At 52.5% G+C, this 26,427-nt stretch overlaps 1 protein-coding gene across 9 annotated transcripts in view; it reads left to right on the top strand.

The window, feature by feature from the left end:
- Nucleotides 1-26,427, top strand: part of MEGF11 (multiple EGF like domains 11) — a 332,207-nt gene that overhangs the window by 276,394 nt on the left and 29,386 nt on the right. For all 9 annotated transcript variants that reach the window (XR_010380816.1, XR_010380815.1, XM_031452880.2 and 6 more), the window contains exons 10-12: nt 1,882-2,056; nt 24,387-24,507; nt 25,441-25,604. Coding sequence is in view for 7 of the 9 variants with exons in the window: in XM_031452880.2 (XP_031308740.2) it covers nt 1,882-2,056; nt 24,387-24,507; nt 25,441-25,604 (460 nt within the window). In the remaining 2 variants the exon portion in view is untranslated. The remainder of the gene's footprint in view (nt 1-1,881; nt 2,057-24,386; nt 24,508-25,440; nt 25,605-26,427) is intronic.

Raw genomic sequence — 26,427 nt, 5'->3', positions numbered from 1 at the left:
ATAAATCTTTCTCTACAACTGTGATTATTTCCTTAGGATAGATTCTTAGAAATGGAATTATAAGATCAAAGGGTCTGAATATTCTTAGGACTCCTGATACACAACCCCAAATTGTTTTTCAGAAACCTTTACCAGCACTAAGTATTGTCCCTTAAAAAAAAAAAAAAAAAGAAAAAGAAAAAGAAAAAGAAAAGAAAAAACTGTACCATGTTGACAGACGAAAAAGTGATATCTAACTGCTGTTTTGACTTGATGATTAATGAGACTAAACATTTTCCAAAATGATTATTGGCTCCTCGCACTTACTATTCAGAAACTGTCTGTTCCTGCCCATCCCTCACTTTCCACGAGAAAATCAAGGCTCCCAGAAGAGAAATGGCTTGGGCTGGACCTCACACAGTTAGTTCGTTCATTTGTTCATTCGCCAAATGTGTGTTGAGCATCTGCAGCGAGCCAGGGACTCTGCTGGGCCCCGGGGGACAATACGGAGGTGGAATGGACAAAAGGCCCTCCCCCGCGGAGCTGCCGCCTGGTGGGGAGACCTGATAAACAAGTCAACAGACACAGAAAATAATTACACATAGTGAAAGTACTATTCATTCCCAAATACTTACTTGGGTGTTGAATATGAGCCAAGCACTGGGGATCCACCAGTGACCCAGGGAGACGAAGCCCACAGCCTTGTGGAATTTGTCAGAACCAAGATTTGTCACCAGCCCAGCGCTCACTACTTTCTACCACATCCCTGGAGCTGGACTCCAGAACAGAGAGGCAGGTGACACGGCAAATCTGTGAGGCTTGTCTACCATCCAGCGTCTTCTCTGGACTGTTAGTCTGGGTTCCCCCAGAAGCAGATGCCAAGTGCAAGAGATGTACTAGGGAAAGAGCCATCAGGGAAAATGGGGAGGCTGGGAGAGCGTCAGACTGCAACGCAGTTCGGACCTTTGTGAAGGAGAGCGGGGAGAAAGCTTGGGTGGAAAGTCTTAGACTGCAGCACAGTTCTAAAGAAGTTTAGTAAGATGGAGGGGGTTGATGGTTAAGACAAACTTGCCCGGTCAGAGGACTTCCAGATTTCCCGGGAATGTGTTGACCTTCCCATCCCTGCTGTGCTCCAGCTAGGAATGGTCCAGGGGATGTGTGACCCCTGAGCAAATGTGGTGGTGGACTTCAGACACAGTAGCAGGGGCCGGCCGTCAGTTACACTCCCTGCAGAAGCTGTGAGAAGAAAACGGTCACCACACCCTTATTGCCTCTGATCATGTGTGGATATCGGCTGTTGGATCAGAACACTGCCAGCCCGGGGGTTGCCCCACTGTCTAGAGGTCATGCCAGACAGCCTCTGCTCCAGGCAAATAGTTCTTTATCTGGGCTGGACAGGAAAGGGATGGAGACAATCTCACTCACTCTTAGAGCCCCAGCAAAGCACAGATGGAGGGCGCCCTCTCCAACACGCACAGTGCCAGAGCGATTGCCGTATGCGATCTCACTGCAGCGCTCCTGTGCCTGGGGCATGCTCTACGTCTGCCTTGAGGGCAGGCTGGTGAAGCTCCGGGCCTCACAGTCCGCAAGGGAAAGGGCTGAAGAGGCTGCCTCCCGCTTTGGTCTCTGTGTGTTTGGGAGTCAGGAGACCTGGTTTTGCCACTCCCTTGCTGTGTGACTTCAGGGAACTTACAGAACAACTGTGAGCCTCAGTTTCTTGGGGCTAATAAGACCACGTGACCTTGGTATTTTTCTGACCAATAAACAAAACAATAAGCAATTGCACCTCAGAGGTCCTTCAGTCTTGCTGCCCTGGGCGGACCAGACTTGGGGTGGGCAGAGGGTGGGACATGGCCACATTCTTGACCAAACAGTCCTCTCGTCTTTCTCTCGTCTGCTCAGCTGCCACCCAGTAACTGGAGCTTGCACCTGCCAGCCGGGATGGTCTGGCCACCGCTGCAATGAGTCCTGCCCTGCTGGCTACTATGGCGATGGCTGCCAGCTGCCTTGCATCTGTCAGAACGGCGCCGACTGCCACAGCATCACTGGGAGCTGCGCTTGTGCCCCGGGCTTCATGGTAAGATGGGAGGGGACTCCCGTGGCCTCTCTGCTCCTCCACCCCCACCCAGAAGAGGAGGGGCCAGCTCCTCCCACTTCCGGGTGGAATCAGGGACTGTGGCCCTGTGCCCAGGGATGAAGAATGGGAGTGTCTCCGTGTCCCCCTCAGAGATCGAGTCTGTGACGGGATAGCCACCAAGGCTGTTCTCAAATGGCCAGTTCTGCTGGGGTTTGTAACTGTAAAAGAATGGGAACCAGGGGTCTGTCCACTGTCCCCTCACCCTGAAACACTAGTTTTCTTCGTACCCAGTTCCTCCCTGTCCAGATCCTACGCACACGATATTTTCCCATCGTAATAACCGCAGAGCGCATGATAACCACAGTTTTATATTTGGCTTTCCTTCACCCACATCTGCTGCTTGGGCTTCTTAATCCTCATTTTAAATGGCTGCAGGACTCTGCGGGAGCTGATGGACCCCCAGGTGTCTCAGCTATTGCCATCCTGCTGAATACTGAGCTGTCTCCAATGTTCACAGCAAAGGTTGCAATGAGCATCTTCCTGCAAACAGCTTTTCCCCCTTCCTTTGAATTATTTCCTTAGGGTGACTTCCCAGGGTCAGTGGGCATAATATATTTATGGCCCTTGATGCGTGTTGCCATGTTACTTTCATCAAGGGTTATATAAATCTACATCACCAGCAGCCGTGTATGAATTACCTATTTCAAAACAACTCTGCTAACATTCTTTATTTTTTTTCTAATTTTTGCTAATTATATAGGCAGAAAATGGCTCCTCCGCGTTGCTCTAAAATTTGCATTTCTCTGATTACTAAGGAGAGTAAACCTTTTCCCCACGTGTTTGTTTACTATTCGTATTTCCTCATGAATTATGCTGGTCTTTATGAGGATTGATTCCAGGGAACTTGACACTGGAAGTGAAATCCTGTTCAAAGGTGAGGCATGCCCTGCAGGTCTGAGAACCCAAACATTCAGGGGACCCCCGTGGCCATATTTTTTTTTATGCTGCTGTAGGAAGTGGTTTGTGTGGTACAAAGTGTGGCCTTTGGAAGCAGCCCGGGGTCACATCCTGGCAGTCCTCCTCACCAACTGTGTGACCTTGGGCCAGTGAGTTACCCTGTCTGAGGATTTCCTCACCTGTGGAATGGAACGCCTGCCTTGCAGAGTTGCTGTCAGGTGTAGAGATGATGAGTACCTTGCCTCAGTGCTTCTCAGACCTGAGTGAACTCAGAAACCACCAGGGGGCCTTGTTAAAGTGCAGGTTCTGATCCAGTAGATCTGAGGAAGGGCCTGCGTTTCTGCACGTCTAACAAGCTCCCAGGTGATGCCGATGCGGCTGACCGGTGGCCTCACTTTTTTTTTTTGATTGAATATGTCCGATATACAATGTTGTGTTAGTTTCTGGTGTACACGGTGGCCTCACTTTGTGTAGGGAGGGGCTGGTGCTCAACTGGGGCTGCGCACTGGAGTTACCTGGGGGAGCTCTACAAACACTGATTCCCGGGCCCCCCTCCTGGAGTTGCTGATAAATTTGGTCTGGGTGTGCTGCCAGGGTGAAGATCCACTGATCTGCAAGGAAGCCCTTGTCACGATGTGGGAGGGTGGGTTTCCCTGTGACAGTGTGCTTTGTGGGCAGGCTGCCCCTGGTCTATAGAACGGAACTCTGTTCGGCTCCCTCTTCCTTCTCCCCAATGCAGATAAAACTGGCTGAAGAGGACCCCAGTGGCCTTTTCAAAATCGATAGAAGTCTGTTTCTCCTGCAGGTTTCCTTTCTAATTTACCTATATTGGTGTGAGCTTTGTCCATAATTTTCATAGGAAAAAAATGGAGTGCCCAAGGCTTGGGGTTTGGGTAGGCATGAGTAGTGGCTTGGGATTAAAAATCTCACCTCGCCAAGTGATCAGGTGACTGAAGTCGAGGTGATGTGACCACACCAGACTGTTGGGGGGACCTCCCCACCCAGACCCAGCTTGGCTACTGGGATAGTTCTGTGACTTCGGGCAAGTGGCCTCCCCCTCAGGGTCCTAGTTCCCTCGTGTGTAAAGGGTGGGTGTGCAGGAGGAGATGAACTGACTGATTCCTAACTTGGTCTATTGTGCAGACTCTACAGACCGAGTCAGGAAACACACCCTTCGGGAGGAAATGAGGGAAAGTAGGAGCAAGAAGGTGTGTGTGTGTGTGTTGGCCAGGGGATGGGGTGGCTCGCTGAGGTTGTTATAATCTGATTGTATACATTGTCTGCGGGCCTCCCTGTTCCCCATTCTCCACCCCCAACTGCCTGCCTAGTCACTGCTCCTCAAAAGAAGGGGAATCCAGGCCCTGGGTAAAGGCGGGGGTTCCGAGAGAGAATAGTGTCTGTGGGCCCCCTGCCCCCAGGCCAGGGCTCCAGCAATCTGGAGGCCAGACCACTGCCCCTCTTCCTCCCATCTGGGATGCAGATGACTTCCTGCCCTTGAACTTTGGGGGACTTGGCACTTGAGGAATCATCTCGCTGTGGAACCCCACCTGCCTGGGGCTCGAGGCTAAGAAAGATTGTGAGCCAAGTGGCCCTGGTGAGACCCGATGAATTCCCATCCATCTCCTCCTGCCCAGCCTCATTATACCTAGAAAGGCTCTTCTGGGGCTCTTTTGGGTGTTGAGCGGGAGCTACTCAAAGTGATTACAGAATAGTCAGTTGCTCTCATCCCGTGTAACTCATTCCTGCACGCACCAGGCTCCAAGGGGGAAACTATACTGTTGCCCTAACCCCAGCCCCTGAATGAATGCAACTTCCTGCAATTAGCCAGCTCTGGTCAGGGTCGGGGGTCAGAACCATTAGCAGGGCAAACTTAGGCTGAGACCCTTCCCGAAATGTCCCGCAATCAATGATAATTAGCAATGCGTTTACTTGTCGAGTTGGTTTGTGAATTTATGCACCTGCCTTTTTCCTTGAAAGATTTTTGGGATGGGCAATTAATTAGAGACTAATTAAAAGAGCCAAAGAGCCCTTTTCTGAGTGTTTGGGGACCTTGAGTCTAGGCTCAGCAACTCTGGACATGTCACTTTACCTTGCTAGGCCTCAGTTTCCTCATCTGTAAAGTGAGAGCCACATCGGTCCTGCCTGCTGTTGGTGAGGGATGACGGATGTGAGGCCATATCCCCAGCTGTCCTGTCCCACCAGAACTCTCCCTGCCAAGGGCTCTTTAGGGAGGATGTTGGGATACCTTTATGAAAACAGAGTTTCTGAGGGCTTAGAATGACCTCGGGCCCAGCATAAACATGAGGGGCGCTGATGACGAAGTGCAGAACCACCCGCAGGGGCCCCGTGACATGCCTGCTCTGGCCATGTGGTTCCCATCCCTTGAGGCCACAAGAATATGGGGCAGACGCAAGCCCACCTCGCAGTCTGGGTGTGCTGGCCCTCACTCTCTCCTTCCTTCCCAGGATACTGGATATTTTCTCTGCTAAGAACTTGGGGGGCAGCTGGAGGTATGGAAAGGCTAATCAGATACCCATCCAGCCTTCTAAGAGCCTGTGCCCAATAAGAGTCGTATTCACACTAGCAGCAAACACTCGTTGAGTCCTTGCTGTATGCTTCATCTCTGCTCCTCACAAGAGCTCCATAGAGGTGCGTTTTCACATTCCTCAACTTGAAAATGAGAGCTGAAGTTCAAACAGGATAAGTGACTTGCTCAGGATCACAAAGCCAGTAGTGGTGGGAGTCACCTTACCTCTCATGTATTAGATGGTAGACTTTGATTGACAGGTCACCATGGAACCACACGAATCTGAGTTCAAATCTGGGCCCTCAAACCCTGCCGTACCTACTGGCGAGTCATTTATCCTGCCTAAGTCTGAATTTCCTCATCTGTTAAGAGGAGGCTTAGCCGTGAGAGTGAGAAACTTCAAATGGAAACTTTATGGCTCAGTGCCTGGACAGTAGATGTCCAGTAAATTGGTAGTCATTGTTGGTAAACTATGAGGGTAGTGGGGGAACACTGCTTCCCTCAAGCCCAGCACTCCCTTCCAAGGCGAGTGTCAAGATGAGTTATGCCCAGAGATTCCTAATGGAGCAGAGCCATAAATATGCAAAGCTGCTGCTGCAGGCAGGTCCACCCCGGTGGATCACCCTGAATGGTCAGTCCCAAGATGCACTATGCACTGTGGGATGGACATAACTGTCAGTGTTTGGGGAAATGAGCATAGGGATGCATTTGGAGGAGAATCTGGGCATTTTATATGTTGGCTTGGCAGCAGCAATGGGATCACTCATGGTATGCATGGCTGGACTGCATTTGGGCTGCTGGGTAGGAGAAAAGAGCCCTGGGCTGAAAGGCAAGAAACCAAGTTCCTAGCTCTGGGTTCTTCTAACTCTTGGGACTTCTATTTCTCATCTGTAAAATGGGAATGAAATTCTCTGTCCAAGAGAAACAATGGTGTGGGAGCCAGTCATCAAAATAGAAGTACTAAAACTTGGCTGTGGCATTGGTTCAGCACCTTGGACAGCTTCAACGAGTCTCTGCTCCAAGATAGTTCTGGCCCAGGGTCCTCCTCACCCAGTCAGAGCAGCAGGGTGAACAGACGGAGGGGAAGTCAGAGTGAGGGTCACATCACAGGGATCTCAGCCTGGCAGAATCCTGGTAGTGTCCAAGAGAGGGATGATGCAGGAAGTGAGGAGGGAGTAGCTGAATTGTGGTTGAGGGGAGTAAACGGAGCTGTATCTCCACTTGGATGTTGGAGTCCCATCACCCCTGTCCATGGCTTTTCATTACTCACCAAATAAAACTCAAACCCCGATAATTTGTAACTGGCCCTTAAAACTAGTTAGTCCACCCTAAGCTCATCTTCTGCTACCCGTGCTGTGGCCACACATAATTCACTTTTCCCTAAACACAGTGTCTGCTTTGGGCCTCTGTCTGTGCTATTTCTCAAGCTCTCCCCTCTTCCTCGAATGTGCTCCCCACTGTCCTTACCTCAGTCTGTGGAAATCCTTCTCAGCCTTTCAGGCTAAAGTCAAAGGCTGCCTCTTCCATGAAGCCTTCCCTGAATATTCCTCACTTTAGAATTAACTCTTCCATCTGCTCTGTTCCCACAGCACATGGCTCAGAGTCTGTCTCCCTTCACCCCTGCACCTCCTGCTGCTTTGCCCCCACCTCATGCCTACCATGGGAATATCTTGCTCAGTACACTCTGAAATGAATGAAAATCTTGGGAAAAGCAATGAGTTCCCTTAGCAGAATTTTCCAGGACTGACCTTTATAGGAAGGAAATTCATGGTATTTCTCAAAGGGGCCTTGCCAGCAGGGATGGAGCTTAAATCCACCCATTGGCTCCTCTGTCTGTCAGATAAAACAGGAAGCTACAGTGGGACTGGAGCAGCTGTCCCCTCACATCATTTTCAGGTTCTTTGGGCAAATGGCATGACCTTCTTTCTACCTGATGTATGGTGGTGCTACTCAGAGACTCGAGCCAGATTCCCTGCCTTCAGATACCAGCTTTACTGCTGATTAGCTGTGTGACCTTGGGTGAGATGCAGCCTTTCTGAGTCTCTGTTTTCTCATATGTGAAAGGGTAATAATAATAAAGTCCAATGAATTATTGGGCTGATGAAATTAACTAATACATATACAGTAACTGGAACTCCTGGCATAGGAGTAATCGTTTAACGAGTGTTAGCTATTATCATCATTATTACTGTTGATGCTGCCACTGCTATTGTTGTTGTTGTATTTACCCCAAGGGGTCCCCCACCTGGGGAACACAGGGGCGAGGGGAAGAGAGCAGTGTTGGTTGAAACTTCCTCCTGGCTGGGAGCTGCAGGGTTGCTGGGGCAGCCACAGAACCACGAATAGACTTTCTCACCAGGGGGGGAGAAGGCCAGTGTCTCAGCCCCTCCACACTCCTCTGCTGACCAGCTTTCCTTAATTAAGGCCTCACCTAGGTGGCCAGCCTGATGAGGCCTCCTCCGCTGCTCCAAGACTAATTGTTGCTTACCTCAGTGCCTGGAGTGAACAGCCTGTGAGGTCACTGCCAGAGCTACAAAGACGTGATTTCCCAGACCTCCTCCCCACATTGAGCCCGTGTGGCTGGGAGATAAGGGGCCCTCTGGTCTTTCCTCAGCACAGATGCTCCCTTTCAGCTCTGGCTATAATGGGGACAGGGAGCATGGGAGGTGGGGGAGGGGCCCAGACGTCCCCTCCCCTGGGATTCAGGGACTATATTTCTCCCCTGGATGACAGAATTTCTATTACCTTAAAGGGCTCATCTATTTATGCTGCAATTTTTTGAAGCCCTGTCTGCCGTTATTGAACCCTGCATGCTGGTGAAGGGAGCGGGCACTCCATCACCCAAATGAACAAACTCGTTTCCACATTTTTCTCCCCTTTCTCCGTGCTGTCGGTAGGTCATATGCAAACCTCAGCTGCTCAGGCAGGTGAAGGCGGGAGGGGGATGAGAGTTACAAAAATCCAGATCAGTGAAGCAGGGATTGAATTTCCCTCCAAGTCTTCTGATGTCCTTTAAAGGCGTGACCGTCCCCCACACACCCGCCTTCCCCCCACCAGCTGGGTAAAGTGCACGTCTCCCTCCGGTGCAGCTCTTGAGCTGGAACTAGGGAACCAGGGCAGCTGCGGGACGAGAAGAGAATGTGCACTGAAAATTAGAGCCAGGTGACGTGTATACAGCGTGTGTGCATTTCCTCTTCTAATTGTTCTGTTCGTCGTCAAACCGAGCTCTGCGGACAATTAGCCCTACAACCAGAAAACCAGCTTCGCATGCCCTGCCCTCCACCATTGACTAGGTTCCTAATTATTACAGTAAAAGATTTTCCCAGCTGCTGCTCTGGGGGTGAGGAATTCACCCCCGAGCTGCCACACCCGTGTGAGCAGAGGCGCACAGCTGGGGCAAAATAGCGAAAGTGGTCCAAAACTATAAACCTATATACACACCCAGTCCAGTACTCAAGTCCCAACCCTGCTGTCACCTTCCGGGTGGCCTTGGCCCAGTTACTTGCGCTTCTCAAGCCTTAGTTTTTCATCTGTAAAACAGGAGGAATAATGGCACTGTGTTCTAGTGTTATTCTTAGGACTGAATTAGATAAGATCTGTACGATGCTTAGGAAAAAGCCTGGCATGTGGTGAATGTTCAATAAATGATTGTTGAGGTTCCTTATGTTGTGGTCTAGAGATGCTTACTGGAGGCAAAGGCATGGACTTTGGGGTGAGACAGGCTTGGATGGGAATCACAAGTCTGCCTCTCAGTAGCCGTGTGCCCTTAGGCAACGTGCTCAAGCCTCTGAGCCCCAGTTTCCCATCTGTAATACGGATGAATAATGCCTGCCCTACCTGGTCACGTGAGCACAAAATGGGAATTACCCTTCACAATGGCAGAGCTGGAAGTGTGCTCAGTGCTCCCCTAGTGCACCCTCTTATTTTACAAAGGAGGCAGCCGAGGTCCAGAGAGGGAACGTGACTTATCTCAACTCACACAGCAAATCATTGGCAGAACCAGGATGGAGAGCAAGGGACTGAGCTCCCAATCTGATGCTTTTTCCACCTTCACCTCCATCTCATGAGTTTGCTGTCCCCAGAGCAAAGAGCCTACTGATTTTTCCCAGGGCAGAGAGGGATGAGGGTGTCACCAGAGTGTTAAATCATGTTGGCAATTAATCCACAGAGGAAAATAGGGAAAATTGGTTTTATGTCACCAAGGCTGAGTCCAGCCTTCCCCATCTGGGACCCCGTTCTGACTCTTCTACAAAATAAACATTCCGCATGGGACACCACCCTCTCCCTGCCACGCTCCTCGCTCCTCGTGTGTTCATCAGTGCCCTCGTCGCTGGGGCTGGAGCTGGGGCTTGGGGCTCAGGCCTGGAGCCTGCAGCTCTCCCCGTGTGCAGCAGAGAAGCGGGTGGGGCAGGTCTGAAGCGTCCATGCTTTAGACACTCCCAATTTTTTTTTTGTGCAAGTCTCTGGCATTGATGGGTTTCTTCCCCTGCCGGCTCCCAGTGCTGGCCACCCCACAGACTCTGGAGGGGCCAGAGTTGGAGGAGCTTCCCCCAAAGTTCTGGGGGAGGGGGCCAGCCAAGTGGGGATGCTGTGTGCCTGGGTCGGGCACTCTGCTCTCCATCCCCTCCAGCAACCCTGTAGGTAGGAGCTGTTAGGATCCCCACTTTGCAGATGAGGAAACTGAGGCTCAGAAAGCTGAGGGTAACCTGCCCTCATTGGTAAACGGCCCCAGGAGCTGGGCCTGCAGCTGTTTGAGGCTAGAGCCTACACTTTCAGCCGCAAACAAAAATTGTCTGGAGAGGGGAGGGCTGTGGGTCGTGGTAAATAAATAACCAGCTTTGACACCCTCTCAGGCCTTTTCCCAGGAGAGAGGACAACCCCAGAAACCTCATTTCTCAGTTGGAGCTTTGGGACCCCCCGCCTTCTGTCTTTAAGGGGAGGTGGCTGTGACCCTCCCTCCCTTACTGTGGGACAGTGCTTTACAATTTACCCAGCTGTCTCACATTCGAGTTTGTTAGTGCCCCTGGCTCTCCTGTGAGGAACACTGGGCAAGTATTGTTAGCTGTTATCTCCCAGACGAGGAAACTGAAGTTCAGATCAGTTACAAGTCTTGTCCGAGATGACCTGACTTGAGAGACCTCAAGCTGGGCCTAGAACCCAGGGCTTAAGCCTCCAAGGCCAAGCTCGCCTCAGGACAGCCGTGCGGGGACGGGACGTCGGTGCTGAGCAGGGGCCATTAGGGAGTCAGACCTGGGCTCCAACCCTGGCTCCGCCGCCTACTCGCTATTTGACTTCGCCTGAGTCCCTTCACCTCTGTGCCTTAACTTTATCTTCTGCAAACTGGGGCACAAACCTTGCTCCCTGAATCCTGGGTCTGGTGTAAAGCTGAAACGAAACACTTTGTCGGAAAGGCTTGGAGAAGCCTCAGGTTTGTGCGCCCGGAGATGTAATGGGAGCCGTGACGAAACACTTTGTCGGAAAGGCTTGGAGAGGCCTCAGGTTTGTGCGCCCGGAGATGTAATGGGAGCCGTGGGCCCCGAGTCGCAGACTAACTCCCCTACCAAGGCTGTGGGTCTGGGACAAAGGTCAAACCCACTCTCCTCCTGCCACCCCTGCCCTCAAGCTCCAAAATCCCACGCAGCCGGGCCCCTCCACAGCCATCTCCCCTCCTTAGTCGTTAGCACCAGTAATCCCATCTGCAGGAGTAATTACAGACCCCAGGAGGGGAAGGGATTCCTGCCAGAAGGTGTGATTATGTCTAGAAAATGAAAGATGTTGCAGAAAAAGGTCATGAATAAATTACTTCAAGGTGGGGTTAATAGGAAGACTAACAATGGAGATAAATGAAAGGAAAAAAAACACCTCAAAATTTCTCTCCAAAAACACCGGTAAATAATTGTTCTCGCCTCTCCTGAAAGTTGCCAGGAGTGTTAATTCCCTGAGACAGGCCCAGGAGAGCGGGGTGCGGGTTCCCCACGGCCCCAGAGTGGGAGCAGAGCAGGCTGGGCCCTGCAGCCGGGGTGGGGACCGGTGCTCAACCCTGCAGGTAAAAGGGCGTCATTGCAGTCCCCGAGCAGGGCCGTGACAGAATGGCGCTGCACTTGACCTCCGTACCCTGTTTGGGGGGGGGCGGGGGGGGCGGTTACGTCACAGTCTAAGAACCTGGCATGTCGCAGGTGTTCGCAGACTTTGGTTCCCATCACTCCCCGTGGTTCTTCAGTGGAGTCTGCTGGGCAGAGTGGGACGAGCGTGGGCTCTGAGTCCGGGAACCCTGAGTTTGAATCTCAGCCCTGCCGCCCCACAACTGGGTGAGCTGCTGGCCTGCAGGCTCACCTCTTGAGTCTCTGCTCGCCTGGCAGTGAGTGGAGGGCCTCGCAGGGAGGTGCGAGAGTGAAACAGGGCAAGCATTACCAAAGTGGCACAGAGTGGTCTTAAGTTTCTTTTCTTCCATCCCCAGCGGGCCTCGGGCTCACATGGGCCACATGTAATAACCCCCCCCCCCAAAAAAAGCATTTTATAGCAATTCCTCTGGGCCAGGCACTGTTCTAGGAACATTACATAGAATAATTTATTTAATTTTCATCACTACCCTCAGAGGAAGGTACTACTATAATCCACATTTTCCAGGCAGGAAAACTGAGACACAGAGAGGTTAATAACTTGCAGTTTGTCAATTCTACCTCAATAATACTAGGGGGAATAAAGTCACCCAAGATCCCGTAAGTGTCAGAGGCAAGAGTTAGGTTCCAGAGCCCACGGGCTTCAGTTGTGACCTGTCTCTTCTGGACAAACCCGGAGTGATCCTCACTGCCCCACACCAGGGTGAAACCTTAACCATGGCCACGGGGGTGCTCCAGCCACAAGAGCTGAATTAGGGATTGATGTCCAACTATGGGGCAACCAGGTATCCATCATGTAGCTGAGGGGAGGTGTCAGTTTCCCAGGTGGCGGCGTGGATGGAATGTGCCATCATCACCATGACAACCATCTGCATCACAGTTCTTCCACTACAGAATTCTCTCACCCATCATCTTAGGAGTTTCCACAGCCCTCTGAGGTTAGATGTCACCACTGTCACTTTACACACAAGGACCCAGTCATGGCAAGGTTACACAGCTCGGAGCAGCTCAGCCCTCCCCACTCTCAAACACACAGCCACAACACTCTCCAGGCAAATGCTGCCAGGACAGACCCCTCTGGCCCCGTCTCCCTCCCAGGCCTTGCTCCCTTCTTTTCCCTCGTGCCTGCAGCCCCAGACAGGCTCTGCCCCATGCCGGGAGACTCCTCTGGTCCTGCAGGGAGGTCTGAACTGAGCTCCCTTCAAACCTCAGGTTCTTAAATGGGGAGCACATCCCAGGCCCATATTATGTGTGGTGATGGTGCATTCTGTGGGAACTTGGCTGAGACACCACTGAGGCCCAGAAAAATCCAGAGGAAATGAGCTTCATAAAGACTTGGATAATTTAGAGTTGGGGAAAGGGAGGGACGGCAGCCTTTTCCACCTCCACTCCTTCTTTGTTTCCCAGTAAAAGCCTCTCAGGTTTCAACTTCTGGCCTTTCTCTGAATTCAATCTATAACTTTTTAAAAAATGATTCCACAGTCGATAAGCCATTGGATTTGCCTGAGTCCAGACTCTCAACCTCTCAAACTGAAAGGAGTGGCCTCTGGGGGAGGGGGTTCCTAAAAACAGGCTGGAACACTGCTCTCAGGGACCTGCCTTTGCCTTATGGTAAAGTTCAGGCCTTTGTCCCACTGCCCGCCTTCAGCCTTGGTGCTCCAGAAAATCTAAATGGGTTGCCTTACCCTGGAGACCCACCCACCCACCCACCCATGCACAGCCTCACCTGCGTACCCTTGTTCCTACCGTCCCTTTCCTGTGATGCCCTTGCTCTGTGTCCCGCTGGCCAGAGTCTGCCCAGGTGCCCATACAGGCTCAGTTCGGTGACCGCCTCCTCATAAAGCCTCCTTGCTTTCTTCCCACCAGAACACAGCCTTTCCATAGGACACCGGCACGCCCAGTCTAGTGGCACACTGTGGATGTCTCTGCCCTCTCTACTAGACGGAAAGCTGCTGGAGGGCAGGTCTGCCTGATTCATCCCTTTCCCCATCCCGCCAGCCTCCTACCCCAGCCCACTCACAGGCCCGGCACAGAGTGATCAGTAAATACTTGAATAAATTCCCAGGTCCTTTAGAAGCATCTCCCAAGTCATGAATGTACCACATTTTGCTTGGACCCTAGTAAACACCCAACATTGGCCCCTGCAGGACCCTCTGCCCCCACAATCTTGTTCCCACTTGGGACATCGTCACTGTCAATATAGTCAGCCCTGGGCTCTGTAGGCCACTGCCCTGGGCACCCCCCGCCCCCCCAGCTGCCACCCCAGAGGAGCTGGGTTCTGCAGCACACATGCACATATACCAACAGCCCCACAGCATGGTCCCGGCATGTCCATGCCACGCATGCTGCGCTCAGAGCCACTGTGATCGAATTCGCCTTGAGGCTCTACGACCAGGATCAGCCCAAATGTTCGGCGTGCCAGTGCTAAGCTTACCCCATACTTGTCACACCGTTGACACAAGACACACACCAAAGTCACACGCTGCATGGACGAGGCATGGTCGGGGGACCCTATCAGCTACCATCCAAACCAGGACACTGAGACAACAAGCCTAAATCCTATCTCTAACCTGCTCTTCCACACATGCAAAGCATATGTATAGGTATACATAGGGCCCACGTATGTTTTCACATGACGTACGTCAGCAGTGTGTATTACTGTGCACGCACACACGGACACGCGCGCACACACACACACACAGCCTCACCAAAAACAGCCTGCAGAACACCTGGAAGTAGAGAGGCAGCCCCCCAACCCCTCCCAGGCTACAGTCTCATCTTGTGCCCCTGCCCCGCTCCCCGTTCCACTCACGTACCCCTCTAAATGCTCACAGGGCCTTCCCCAATGCCCAGCAAGAGCTTTCCCAGCAGTTTAGAGGCAATGTTTTTTAGCACTTTTTAAAACCACTGGGGAGCAGGGGGAAGGTGTAGCTTAGTGGTAGAGTGTATGCTTAGCATGCACTAGGCCCTGGGTTCAATCCCCAGTACCTCCACTAAAAAATAAATGAATAAACTTAATTACCTCCCCCCACCAAAAAAAAAAGCTTAAAAAAAAGCCCACTAGGGAAATCATGAAACCTAATACAGAGTGACTGGGGCCATGTGTTGTCAGTGTTTGCTCAAAAAGTCCTGAAGATTCCAGCCCAGCCTTTGCAGGGAAGCCTCATTCTGTCCTCTGAGGGAGCACAGCCCAGAAGGCTGGAATCATCCCCACCCACCCAGTCCCCCAGAAAGTACAAGGGCTTCTGACTGGGCTCAGTCCTGGGGAGGAAGCGGAGGGAGGTGAAGCCAGGAGCAGGAATGTGAAGCTGTCACAGGAAACTCCTTTCTTTTAGCTCAGAGCCGAGGCCGGCCTGTGTGTGTGCTGTGGCTGCCTCCCCCGGCAGCATCAGCACCAGCATTAGCATCATCACTGTCATAATCACTTGAACCAGTGGTCTCTCCTTCGGAGGATATACATTATTTGATGACTGTTGGCACAATCCGCAGTCTGACTCTCGCTCCCATGTTATTCCACCATCTTAGCTTTATTCCTTCAAGTCTTGAAAGCTTTTGGACTTCAAGAGCCTCCCGATGTAAGATACAAATGCTCCCTAAGAATTCCCACCATAAACCCCTATTAGCCATTCTTGCCTCCACTGTCAACATACATTTAACAACAAATGTGCAGAAAAGCATCTAGCACAGGGCCTCGCATCTGGCAGGTGCTCAGGTCACTGGGGTCCCTGTCACTGCTGTCCTGTCTGCAGTCAAGGCAGCCAGGTCTAGAGGAAAGAGACTGGGCTGTGGAGTCAGTCGGCCCCTTTCCTACAGTGTGACTTAGGGCAAGTTGACCCCTCAGGCCTTGGTCTGGCCTCTCTCCAGGATGGTTCTCTCTCTAGGTAATTCCTTCCCTTCAGGGCTGTTATAAGAACAAAAGGAGACAAGGGACCAAAAGTGCCTGGTACCAGCTGGCACTAAGGGGGCGGTTAAAAATCTGAGTCTTCTTCCTCCTGTCTCCAGCACTGGGGATGGGTCAGTCTGTCCAAAGCCAAGGGTCAGCCCTGTCTGTAGGGGTGAAGGGGTGTGGACAGCAGTGAGGACCGAAGCCTCTGCTCCCCCTTCTCCAGGTGCTGCCCACAATGCACGTACCCTGCACACAGGAACATTGCTAGGGACTTTAGACTTGGAGCCGCCTGATAAGATACAAATACCTCTCAAGAGTGCTTAGTAAGCCTTTATTAGCCTGCGATGCCTTCTGGGAACTCAGGAGAGGTTCTCCCAGGGGACAGTTGGAGGAGGGGGAGGGAAGGGGAGAAAAGAGCCTTTGTTTTATCAGGCCAGCAGCTGCCTCCAGGAGGACCCTAGGTCATGCAGCCAGTAAGTGACATGGCCTGAACTTGACCCCAAATGTCCTTCTCTGGCCATACCCACTGCGTCTCAGGTCTTCCTGAAATGTCTTGGTATCTGTTTGGGAACTATTAGAAGGGGTCTGCACCTTTTTGAGAGACCTCTTGAGGGGTCAAAGTTATATAGCATATTTGTGAAAATTAGAAAAAAAGACTCCTTTCTCAAGACATTCTACTGACACCTGCCAAAAACTAATGTACTATATCCACAGATTATGATGACTCCTGTATGAGTGGCACCTCTGGATTTGTGCAGTGCACAGCCTGCACAACTGTACAGAGCAGCCTCAGATCACTGACAGCCTATTCATGTTGGAGAGACATAGGGTTTTCAGGCCTAACTTTGAGCTGTTCTCCACCCATCCTCCATGGGAGCCTAGCAGAATGACTCAGCTGCACAGGCCCTGGGTATTACCCTCTTGGCACAGGAAGGCAGGGATGGGGATGGGTGTGACCCGTGGCCTCCATCCCTCTCTCCCTCTCATCTCTCTAGCCCTCTGCTCCTCATGCCTTATGCAGAGTTTTTTCCCCGCAACATGCATCCGCTGTCAGTTGCTGCTTTATCAGTGACACACTAATTAGGTCCAGTGAGGTTTGCTGTGCATTGGAGAGGCCTCTGTGGCTGGCATTCAGTCCAGGCTGTTCTCTCTTTGCCTTGTGGACCACGTGTCACTCTTTCTCTCTGGAAAATCACAAATGAGGCTCCCCACCTGGGGGGGGTCCCACTCTGAGCCCTTGGAGCTGGGACTGACCAAGGAGGGTGGGCAGCGGGGATGTAGATGCCCAGGGCTGACACTCTGCTTGGCAAAGATCAGGTGCTTGCCCTGGCAAGGGGCTTTGTAAACAGTAAAGCACCTTCCACATGTGTGCTTCTGGCACTGATGTAACACTGGACACCCAAGTCAGCCTTCGTTGGTGGCCCTGAAACTCTAGGAAAAGCAGGGGAGAGAAGGGAACAGGAGCAACCAGAGGATCGGGGAGGCCACTGAAGGCTGCCGGCAGAACATTCTGGGAGTGGGGAGGGGACTTGTCTGCACTCTCTAGTGCCACGGCCTCATCTGTGCCTCACCCTACTCCAGCCATTAGAGGGTAAACGCCATGAGAATAGGGGCGACTCTGTCCTCCTCTGGCCTCGCGCAGTGTCGTGTCTGACACATACTAGGGATTAAAAAACATTTCCTGAATGATTGAGTTAATTCAGTCCATATGCATCGAGCTCAGACTGTGGTCGAGGCCCCGTGCTAGGGCCGGGCCACAGGGCTGAGTCAAACAGACCCAGTCCTGACCCTCAGGAGACTTACAATCTAGTGAGTGAGAACTGGTTTTGTGTTAATTCATCACAATTGTGGTCAGTGCCGCAAAGGAGCAGGTAACAGGGAAACCTGCTCTGGAAGTGGGAGGGCAGGGGGAAGGTAAAGAATATGGGAGCTGAAAGGGACCTTAGGTCGCACCTAGTTCGGCATGATGGTTAGTGGGACTGGGGCCTGTCCCGGCACCTGGCCTCTGGTTGATGCTCTGCAGGTGTTTGTGGATTGAATGGGTGAAAAATGAGGCCAGGGCACCTTGAGCCAGCGCCCTTGCATCACTTAAACCCACATACTCTGACCCTTGGTCCAGGGCCCTTTCTTGCCTAAACTGTCCCTACTCCTCCAGCAAGAAAGAAGACATGGGGGCCAGGCCCACTTCCCTGGCTGCCTCCAAGAGTCCCCTGTGCTGAGCTCCCACCAGCCCGCACCCTGATCTAGAGAACCCAGTCCACTCCGTTTACACTGCCTCCTACCCCGAGAACATATTTAAGGCGACCCAGAGACGAACTTGCACAACTGCCCCCCCTTTTGTGTGAGGTGGGGGGTCAACCGCCTTCCATCCGCCTCCTCCTTTTAATCCAGAAAAATACTCATTAACCTCCTGCCCATTGCAAGGAAAAAGGATGAGCCACACAAGGAGCCCAGCTGTTGATGAATTTGCTCAAACAGGGCCAGACTATAGAGTAGCATATTGCAGGAGAGGGGTGGGCATTCAGTAAGTGGCATTTGAAACAAATTTAATAGAACATGTAACTCATTACCCACCGGGGTCTGCGTCTGTGTTGCCGCATTGTGCAGGAGGCAGGCGGGAGGCGGACGGGAGATCTGCCTCTCTTTAGCGGGACCAGCTCTGGGGTTCCGTTCCTCCAGCAGCTCTTTCAAATCAAGTTCAGGATGTTAATAGCCAATGCTGCATCTATAATTAACAGGCCTTTGGGTGGGAGGAAGAGTTCACATCCATCCTCTATTCACAGAATGAAGACACTGAGCAGAACTGGCAGGCTTCCCTCTGCAGAAGCTGGAACCTCCGGGGCCTGCCCTTGTGGGAGGTGGAGGGCTCCCTTTCCTGGGCTGGGGGTGTGGGTTGTGCAGGTGAGATGAGGATAGACAACGATATAAAAAGCCCAGATGTCAACTTCCTGGTGTTGAAAAAGGACCAAATTATTTGAGCCTTGGCAGGTGCCCCTTCCTCAAGGTCAGGGCCACATCCTCTGGATGCTGTGTGTTTAGGTGGTGAGTATGCCGTCGATCTGAGTGAGGAGGGGCAGTGGAGGTTATCTGGGCTCTTAGCACCCTGTGCTTGAAAGGGGAGCCAGGAGACTTGCGTTCCAAACCCATCTCTGTGTAGCATTGGCTGTGTGACCTTGGGCAAGTCACTTTCCCTCTCTTGGCCTATTTCCTCACCTGTAAAACAAGGCAGCTTGACCAAGTGATTCGCAACCTCCTTTCTAGCTCTGGTGCAAGGAGCTGTCTCCCCACTGGTAGGAATGGGTGTGTGGCCGGGCCCAAGCCATGTTTTAGCGGAGTAGGTGGGTGACACCCAGCTGGTGTGTCTTAGAGCCTCTGGAGGGCTCCCTGCCCCCTGGATTTGCATCCCCACCATCCCTCACTCCTTTGGGTTAAGACACCTACTGCAGACAAGAAGATGCTCAGAGTCAGAGCTAAAGAACCCTTAGAGACGACCCAGCCAGTGGCTCCCAGCTAGACACCTGCAAAGGCCGCAGCAGTTTGCCAGGGGCAGTTTTGAACATTTCACAAAGCCTGTGGGCAATCTTCCATTACCTGCAACAAAGCTAACTAAAACACCAAGGTTTTTCTTCTGCTTTTAATTAGAATTAAATTAACTCTACACAATCTTCCAGGTTAGCATGTGCTAATCAGAAGCCCTGACTGGTTGTAGGTGACATCATAGGAATTTCTGGGTCATGGTTGGTGGATGAGATGCTGCCACCAGCATCACGTGGCATGTGGTCACCGGCCAGATTGCACCTGTTCAGTATGTGAGTGGCCTTAGGCACCGGCACACAGTAACAGCGTTGTCTTTCAGACTGAGAGAGCTTTGTAGAGGAACGATACTTACAAGGGTTCTTGGTGGTGAAAAGTTGGGGAGACTGGCTGATTCCAACAGCCGCATATAACCGATAAGGAAACCAAGGCCTGTGTATTACCTAGTAAGAACATGAGTCTATCAGAAGAGAAGGCTGTTTTCCAGCAGTAAGATGTAGAGGAATTCTGGGTGGAGATCTTGGAGAAGAGTTTCAATAAAGGACCGCAGGGTACTCCTCCCTGAGGGAGTGAGCAGAGGTGCTAGGCCGCGTGAAGCATGTGAGATGCCAAATGCAAACTCCCAGCTTTCCCTGGCAGCTTCTCATCCTGCCCTTTCATCCAGAATGTGAAAAGAGCAACAGACACGGATTCAGGGCTTGTCTGAGCCCAGCACTGGGCTGGGGGCAGGGGAGTGGATGAGACGGTCCCTGCAGCCCGTCCCAGCTCTGACTTTTGGTCTCCTTCGCAAGAAGGCAATAGATTTGATCATGTCTAAGATCCTGATCAGCCCGAAAGGTCTTGTCTTCCTGAGTGGTTACACTCGAGGCCAATAGGGTAGTTTTCTGGCCGTAGCGGACCCTTAGCCTGCCCGAGCAGGGGGTGGCAGGGTGGGGCGTGGAATCATAGACCAGGATCTGGCCTGGCTTTCCCTTTATAGAAGACCCCCAGGGAAGCCCAGAGTTGGTGTGGTAGCAAGGGACTCATCCTTAGACCAGACAGTATTCTGCTTCCTGTGTGTGATGGGAGCCACAGAACCCCGGCCCCCTAGGGCCCCTCACTCATTTGCTCGACACTGTCTATAGAACACCTCTATTCTGTGCCAGGTACCGAGCTAGGGATCCTGGGGCAGGCAGGTAAGATCACCACTGCATTAAGCTTCTAGTCTAACTGGGGGAGGCAGTCGGTAAATAAGTGTACAAATAAACACAACTAGATGCAAGCGTGAGTATGCCTGTGTGGACGCTGCCTGGGAGTTGCCCTCAGCAGAGATCAGGTCTCAGTCTCCCGTGTGCCCCTGAAGCCCACTCCCAGGGCTGGCTCAGAGTCGGCCCCCAGTCAGAAAACATTTGTTGAATGGCCTGGCATGAGAGAGAAAGCATATGGAAAGTGCCCCGTCCTTCTCATTCTGTCCACAATGGAAGCCAGTGTGCACACACAGAATCTCATTTCAATTAAACAGCATTTATGGAGGGCCCGCTGTGCACCAGCAGGGTCCCGAGCCCCAAGCATCCAGACGTGAATAAAATCAGATCCCTGCCTCCCTGAGCTCACGACGCCCAGGGCGGAGGCAGGCACATGAGCAAACCAGGACCCCCAGCGTGTTAGGATGGTGGTGGCTGTGTGTGCACCCAATTCCCACCAGCGCAGGACAGGTGGGCTGGGGAGGGAACACACTAGGAGGGACGGACGAGGAAAGTGTCTCATATTTATACCCAAATCCACCCAGATGGATAAACAGATGCCCCAGAGACAAACACAGGGAGTCTCACAGGTGTGTACGCTGCCTAAGCGCGGGTAGACATAAATGCTGATCCCCGTGGACTCAGGTGCCACACAGGCTGTCGCGATTAAAGCCTATTTGTGGTGCCTCAAATTGAGGTGTGTGTTGGGGGGTTGGCACGTGGGCACCCTGGGCATCACCAGACCTTGGACAGGAGACGCCTTGAGGTGGGCAGAGCTGTTAGTCTAAACCTGAGAGGTTAGGCAGATTATTGGCTTGCTGCGCATGTCCATCACCAGAGACAGCCAATCAGAGGCCAGAAGGCGTGGATTTTTAACAAAAGGTTTTACTGTTAGTTACTTGTGCTTATTGAGGAGTTTGAACCTGGTGGTGGTCAGGACAGCGAGGTGGAGGAGGGGGAGCTGTACCAGCTTCACACTCCTTCAGGGCAGAACTGTGCACCTTAGAAACTGCCCCCTTCTCCATCCGGATTTTTTTGCCATTAGGAGCTAACAAATGGAAAGTGTTTGCAACACACAGCTCCTGGCACATTGTAGCCCCTCAGTGAGTGGTCATTGCATCCCCCAAGACCATGCTCCTCGTGTGTGATGGTAAAAGTTCTGGCCTATTCAGCTGTGATGAGGGGAACCAGGGAGACAGCCTGGAGGAGGCGGCAGGAAGGTGAACTGGAGGATATGAGGTCACATGCTCCCCTGGAAACACCAGCCCTTCTCTCCTGCACAAGGCTGGGCATTTGTTCCTTGAGTGAGAGATGGATCCCTCCTCCAGAGCTGCCTTCTGCTGAAATCTTGGAAGGTTTGTGTCTTCTTTTCATAAAGGATACTATTTCTTTGTAGGAATAATAGCTTTTATAGTGCTTTCTACCTGCCAGGCACCGTTCTATCTGCTTCATATATAACAACGAATTTAATCCTCTTAATAATCCTGTGAAGTGGGGGCGTTATTATTCCCATTTTACAGATGGAGGAACTGAGTCTCCAGGTGGTTTAGTAAGTTGCACAAGGTCATGCAGTGAGTAAGTAGTGGAAGCAGGATGGCACTAGCGTCCATTCTCTAACCAAGCCCCTTTCTAGAAAGAAGATCTGGTTCTTCCTCCTTCGCCCTCACTGATGCACCATGGGGCCCTGGGGAAGTCACTGCCCCTCTCTGTCTCCATTTGCATCCTCTCACCTGGTGGCCTCCCAGGGATGCTTTAAGGCCAAGCTGACTGACTGTTCATATCCCTGCTCGGCTGCACTGGGAGAAAATGGTACCCTGGTGCAGCCTTTTGGGGAGCAGATGTTTCAAGTTGGGCGCTCTGCCTCTTGCCCCTTGGACCAGGGCCAGGGTGGGCAGTCCTCTCTGAGCCCCAGCAGCAGACCCATGGCTGGGCTCACAGGCCCCCTGAGGCCTCCTGAGAGGGCCAGGGTTGGGGACACCAATGAGGATGCCAGGAGAAAAACTCTTCTCTCTTAAAGTAAACTCATGCAGAGAAAATCATAAACCAAGCATGCAATTTGCACCCGGGCCAAGGCCTTCAGAGCTTAAATATATTCTTATGGGCTATTTATAGTCTTGGAGAAATTCAAATTTTCTGGGTAATGGGAGTTCTAACAGACTCCAGCTGGTCAGGGCCTGCCAAGGACTGGCAGGGGAAAGAGTGGGAACTATGGAACCTTCTGGTGCAGGACTCTGCACTTCCCAGTCTCTCCTCCCTGACCCAGGCAGGACAGGAGAAAAGGGGAGAGGAGCCTCTCTTCACCAGGGACCCAACATCTGGGGTCTCTCTGTGGCCTAAATGGAGGTGAGGCCAGCTGCCTGGGACCCTTAGAGTTGAGGGGTGAGCGCCTCTACTTCAAGCCTGTCATTTCACAGATGCTGGAAATGAGGCTCAGAGAGGGGCAGTAACCTGTCCAAGGCCACACAGCTAGAGGGGCCCCAGGGAGCTCTGGTCTCCTGGCCCATGTGGCAGCAGCATTCCCACAGCAAACCTGGGCACAAGACCTGAGAAGCTGGCTGGAGACACTCTTTTGGGGGAGATTGTAGAAATTCAAAATGCAGTGACCACATACCCTCACTCTGAACTCCATCCTGGAGCTAACAGCCCACCCAAGGAATGGACATTGTAGGGTGGATACCCGGATTCACCATTCAGGGCAGAGGCACTCCTTCCTCCCAGCTGCAGAAACTTAGTGGTGCTCAGCTGAAGCCCTCTCCACAAATTGCTCTCAGCCGGAGAACACAGATTCCCCTGAAGTCCTGCCCCCTCCCCCGGGGGGCAATGGGTATCCTGTGATTGGTCTGGGGTCCAGAGGCTCTCCCTCCCTTTCCCCGGATAGGACAGTTCTGAGGGCCAGCCCAGCTCAAGTTTCCTGGCAGATCAGCTGCATCCTCAGCTCAGCTCAGCCCCTCTGTCTGCCCGGTCCTGCTTCCCAGTCCTCACTCCCTCAGAGGGGGTTATTCTCTAGATTCCACCAGTCCCCATCTCAGAGACGGCTTTCCGGGGAAGCTGGCTTACGACACGTGGTAACAGAATGGGTAAGCAGCCAGCCTAGGTTCAGATAGAGAGCAACCATTTTTAGCTCCATGGCCTGGGCTGAGGTACCTAACTTCTCCGGACAATTGTCCTGTCTGTGAAGAGGGAATAGTTCCTGTCTCCTGAGGGTATCGACTAAATGAGACGATGTACGCCTGGTACCTGATACTGAGAAAGCACTTAATAAGCATGAGCCATTGTTACTTACCTTTAACTTCTCTGAGGTTCAGGTAAACTGGGAGAGGATATTATTACCTGCGTCATGGGGTTGCTGGTGAGAATCAAATAAGATTGAGAGGCAAAGGGTTAAATTTTATGCTGCTGTAACCTAATGCAGACTCAGGGCTCAAGTTCCCTGAGGGTGAGGACTGGGGTCTGGAGGCCTGACCCCTCCCCCAACAGGTGAGGCTCCCTGTACTGGCTTCCTATCACTGCGGTCACAAATTAGCACACCTTTAGTGACTTCAATGGGCTGTCTTACATGTCTGCAGGTCAGAAGCCTGGTATGGGTCTCACAGGACTAACGTCAAGTCGTGAGCTGGCTGTGTTCCTTGCTGGAGGTTCTAGGGGAGCCTCTGTTTCCTGCTCGTTTGGGTTGTTGGCAGAATTCAGTTCCTAGGGTTGTGGGACCAAGGTCCCCATTTTCTTGCTGGCTATAAGATGAGGCCTGTAGCTTCTAGAAGCCACTGCCTGCTTCCTCCATCTTCAAAGTCAATGCAGGCAGGTGGAGGACTTCTCAAGTTTACCTTTTGGGACATCTACTTTTAAGGACTCATGTGGTTGATTTGGGCTCGCCTGGCAAGTCCAAGATGCTCTGTCCACCTCAAGGTCCTTAGTCAGGTCTGCAAAGTCCCTTTTGCCATGTAAGGTAACGTATTCACAGGTTCCAGGGGTCAGAACATGGGCACCTTGGGTGGGGGGACGCGGGGCCAGGGGGATTCTTCTACCTACCGCAACCGCCCAGCAGGGGGCAACCTCGGACCCCCAGATTCCCCTCCTCCTCTTCCAGGGGGAGATCTGTGCAGTCCCCTGTGCAGCAGGGACCTACGGCCCCAACTGCTCGTCTGTCTGCAGCTGTACCAACGGCGGCACCTGCTCCCCGGTGGATGGCTCCTGCACCTGCAAGGAGGGTAACTGCCTTCTTTCCCAGTCCCATCCCCTCTGATGTGCACACTGCCCAGGTGGGCTTCCAGCTGAGGGGCCAGAGCCGCTCCTGCCCGCCCACCCACATGCAAGGTCAGGAAGCCTATATTGTCAGGTTCCAGCTGAGGAAACCCATGCCAGCCACTTCCAAAGCAGGGATGTAGTAAAGGCGAGTCGTTACCATGGTGTTGGAAGAGCTGAAGGGCTATATATACAAGGTGACATGAGCAATCCAGGGATTTGTAGCTTCTCCCACAGTCACTGCCACTCCTGGGCTGAGAGGGATGAAGGGAGAAAGTGGAGGTCCCAGAACCTGGGAGTGAGGGCCACCTGGTGGGAGCTGGGACATGCGCAGAGGGGCGGGAAGAGAGTGCTGGAGCACAGAGGCCACAGCCAGCACCCGAGGCCCTGCCCGAAGCAGAGGAAGAAGAGGAGATACCTGGGGTCTCTCCTGATCCCGCCCTCCAGTCACAGGCCAGGCCTCCCACTGGCAAGCACACCCGGGAGCAGCTGCAGGGGCCAGTCCCCTGTGACACGGGTCAGAGCAGGGGAAGGCGAGAAATGATCTGAGGGCAAACAGGCTGGTAACCCACCTCAGAATGGGAAATTGGCCTGTCCCCAAACCCCAGGGCCCTGAGATAAGCTTCCTGAGCCCAACCCGGGCCGAGAGAGCCCTCCCTACTCCGCTCGTCCCGTCCCAGATGGGATCACCCACCTACAGCAAAAACAGAGCTGGGAGCCAGGAGCCCCAGGTTCTAGTCCCATAGCTCTTAACAGCCCTGCACTGGTTCTGAGTAGGCTCAGGATGTGGCCTGTGTGTTCCAACCCAGCCATCAGAGAAGGGGTGGTTCGGGTGGGAGTGGGCAGAAAGTCCTGCTGGGCCCAGATGGAGAGGTGACAGCCTCGTTCCCTCCCCTTAGGGTGGCAGGGTCTCGACTGCGCCCTGCCGTGTCCCAGCGGGACGTGGGGCCTGAACTGCAATGAGAGCTGTGCCTGTGCCCACGGGGCGGCCTGCAGCCCCTCCGATGGCTCCTGCGCCTGCGCCCCCGGCTGGCTGGGGGACACCTGCGAGCTGCCCTGCCCGGTGAGTGCCCTTTCCTTGTGATTATTTTGTCTGCAGAGGTGTTGCTGGACCAGGTCGGGGGACACTTGGATTCAGGTCCCAGCCCCAGTTCTGACCCCTCTGTCCTACATCACACCTCAGCCTCCTTGCCTGTAAAGTGGCAGATACTTGGCAGATACGGTGATGTGGCCTCACTTTCCCCCAGGTGCTCTTGGGAGGCATTAATGGACTGGCACATTTACGCAAGCCCAAAGGCAGCTTCAGAATCCCTCACGACACAGCGCTACAGGACGGCCCTTACTAATCCATCAGTTGCCGTTCCTTGATAGATAATGTCTAAGCTTCTTTCTGGTTCCAGCAGCCTGTAATTTTATGATCATGCTGTGGGAGGACTAAACCGAGCATTATCCAACAATGACCACCTGGACTTAGTCTAAGGTACAAATAGATTAAACCAACTGATGGGATATTGTTGAATCAGTCCTGGGTTCGAATCCTGACTTTGCCTCACTCTACCTATGTTACCTGGAGCTTGTTACTTCACCTCTCTAACCCTATTTCTCATCTATAAATTATGAATGTAACAGAACCGCTTCGTACAGTCGTTGTGAGGATTAAGAGAAATGAGTTATATAAGGTTCTTGATACCTCACGAGCATGCAGCAAATGTTAGTTGCCACCTTCCTGCCTGGTAACAAAGAATAAATCAGTCATTCCTCACATGTGATCAGTGCTTTAAAGTTTGCAAAGTGCATTTTCATTTACAATTTTAATTAATGATCATTCCAGCTCTCTGAGCCTGACCATTGGGAGGTAGGACGGGACCATCACCTCCCTCCTTCCA

The sequence above is a fragment of the Camelus dromedarius genome, chromosome 5, assembly GCF_036321535.1.
Source record: "Camelus dromedarius isolate mCamDro1 chromosome 5, mCamDro1.pat, whole genome shotgun sequence".
Classification (NCBI taxonomy): domain Eukaryota; kingdom Metazoa; phylum Chordata; class Mammalia; order Artiodactyla; family Camelidae; genus Camelus; species Camelus dromedarius.
Note: the sequence above shows the minus strand (reverse complement) of the source record. Positions and strands in the feature narration are given on the sequence as shown.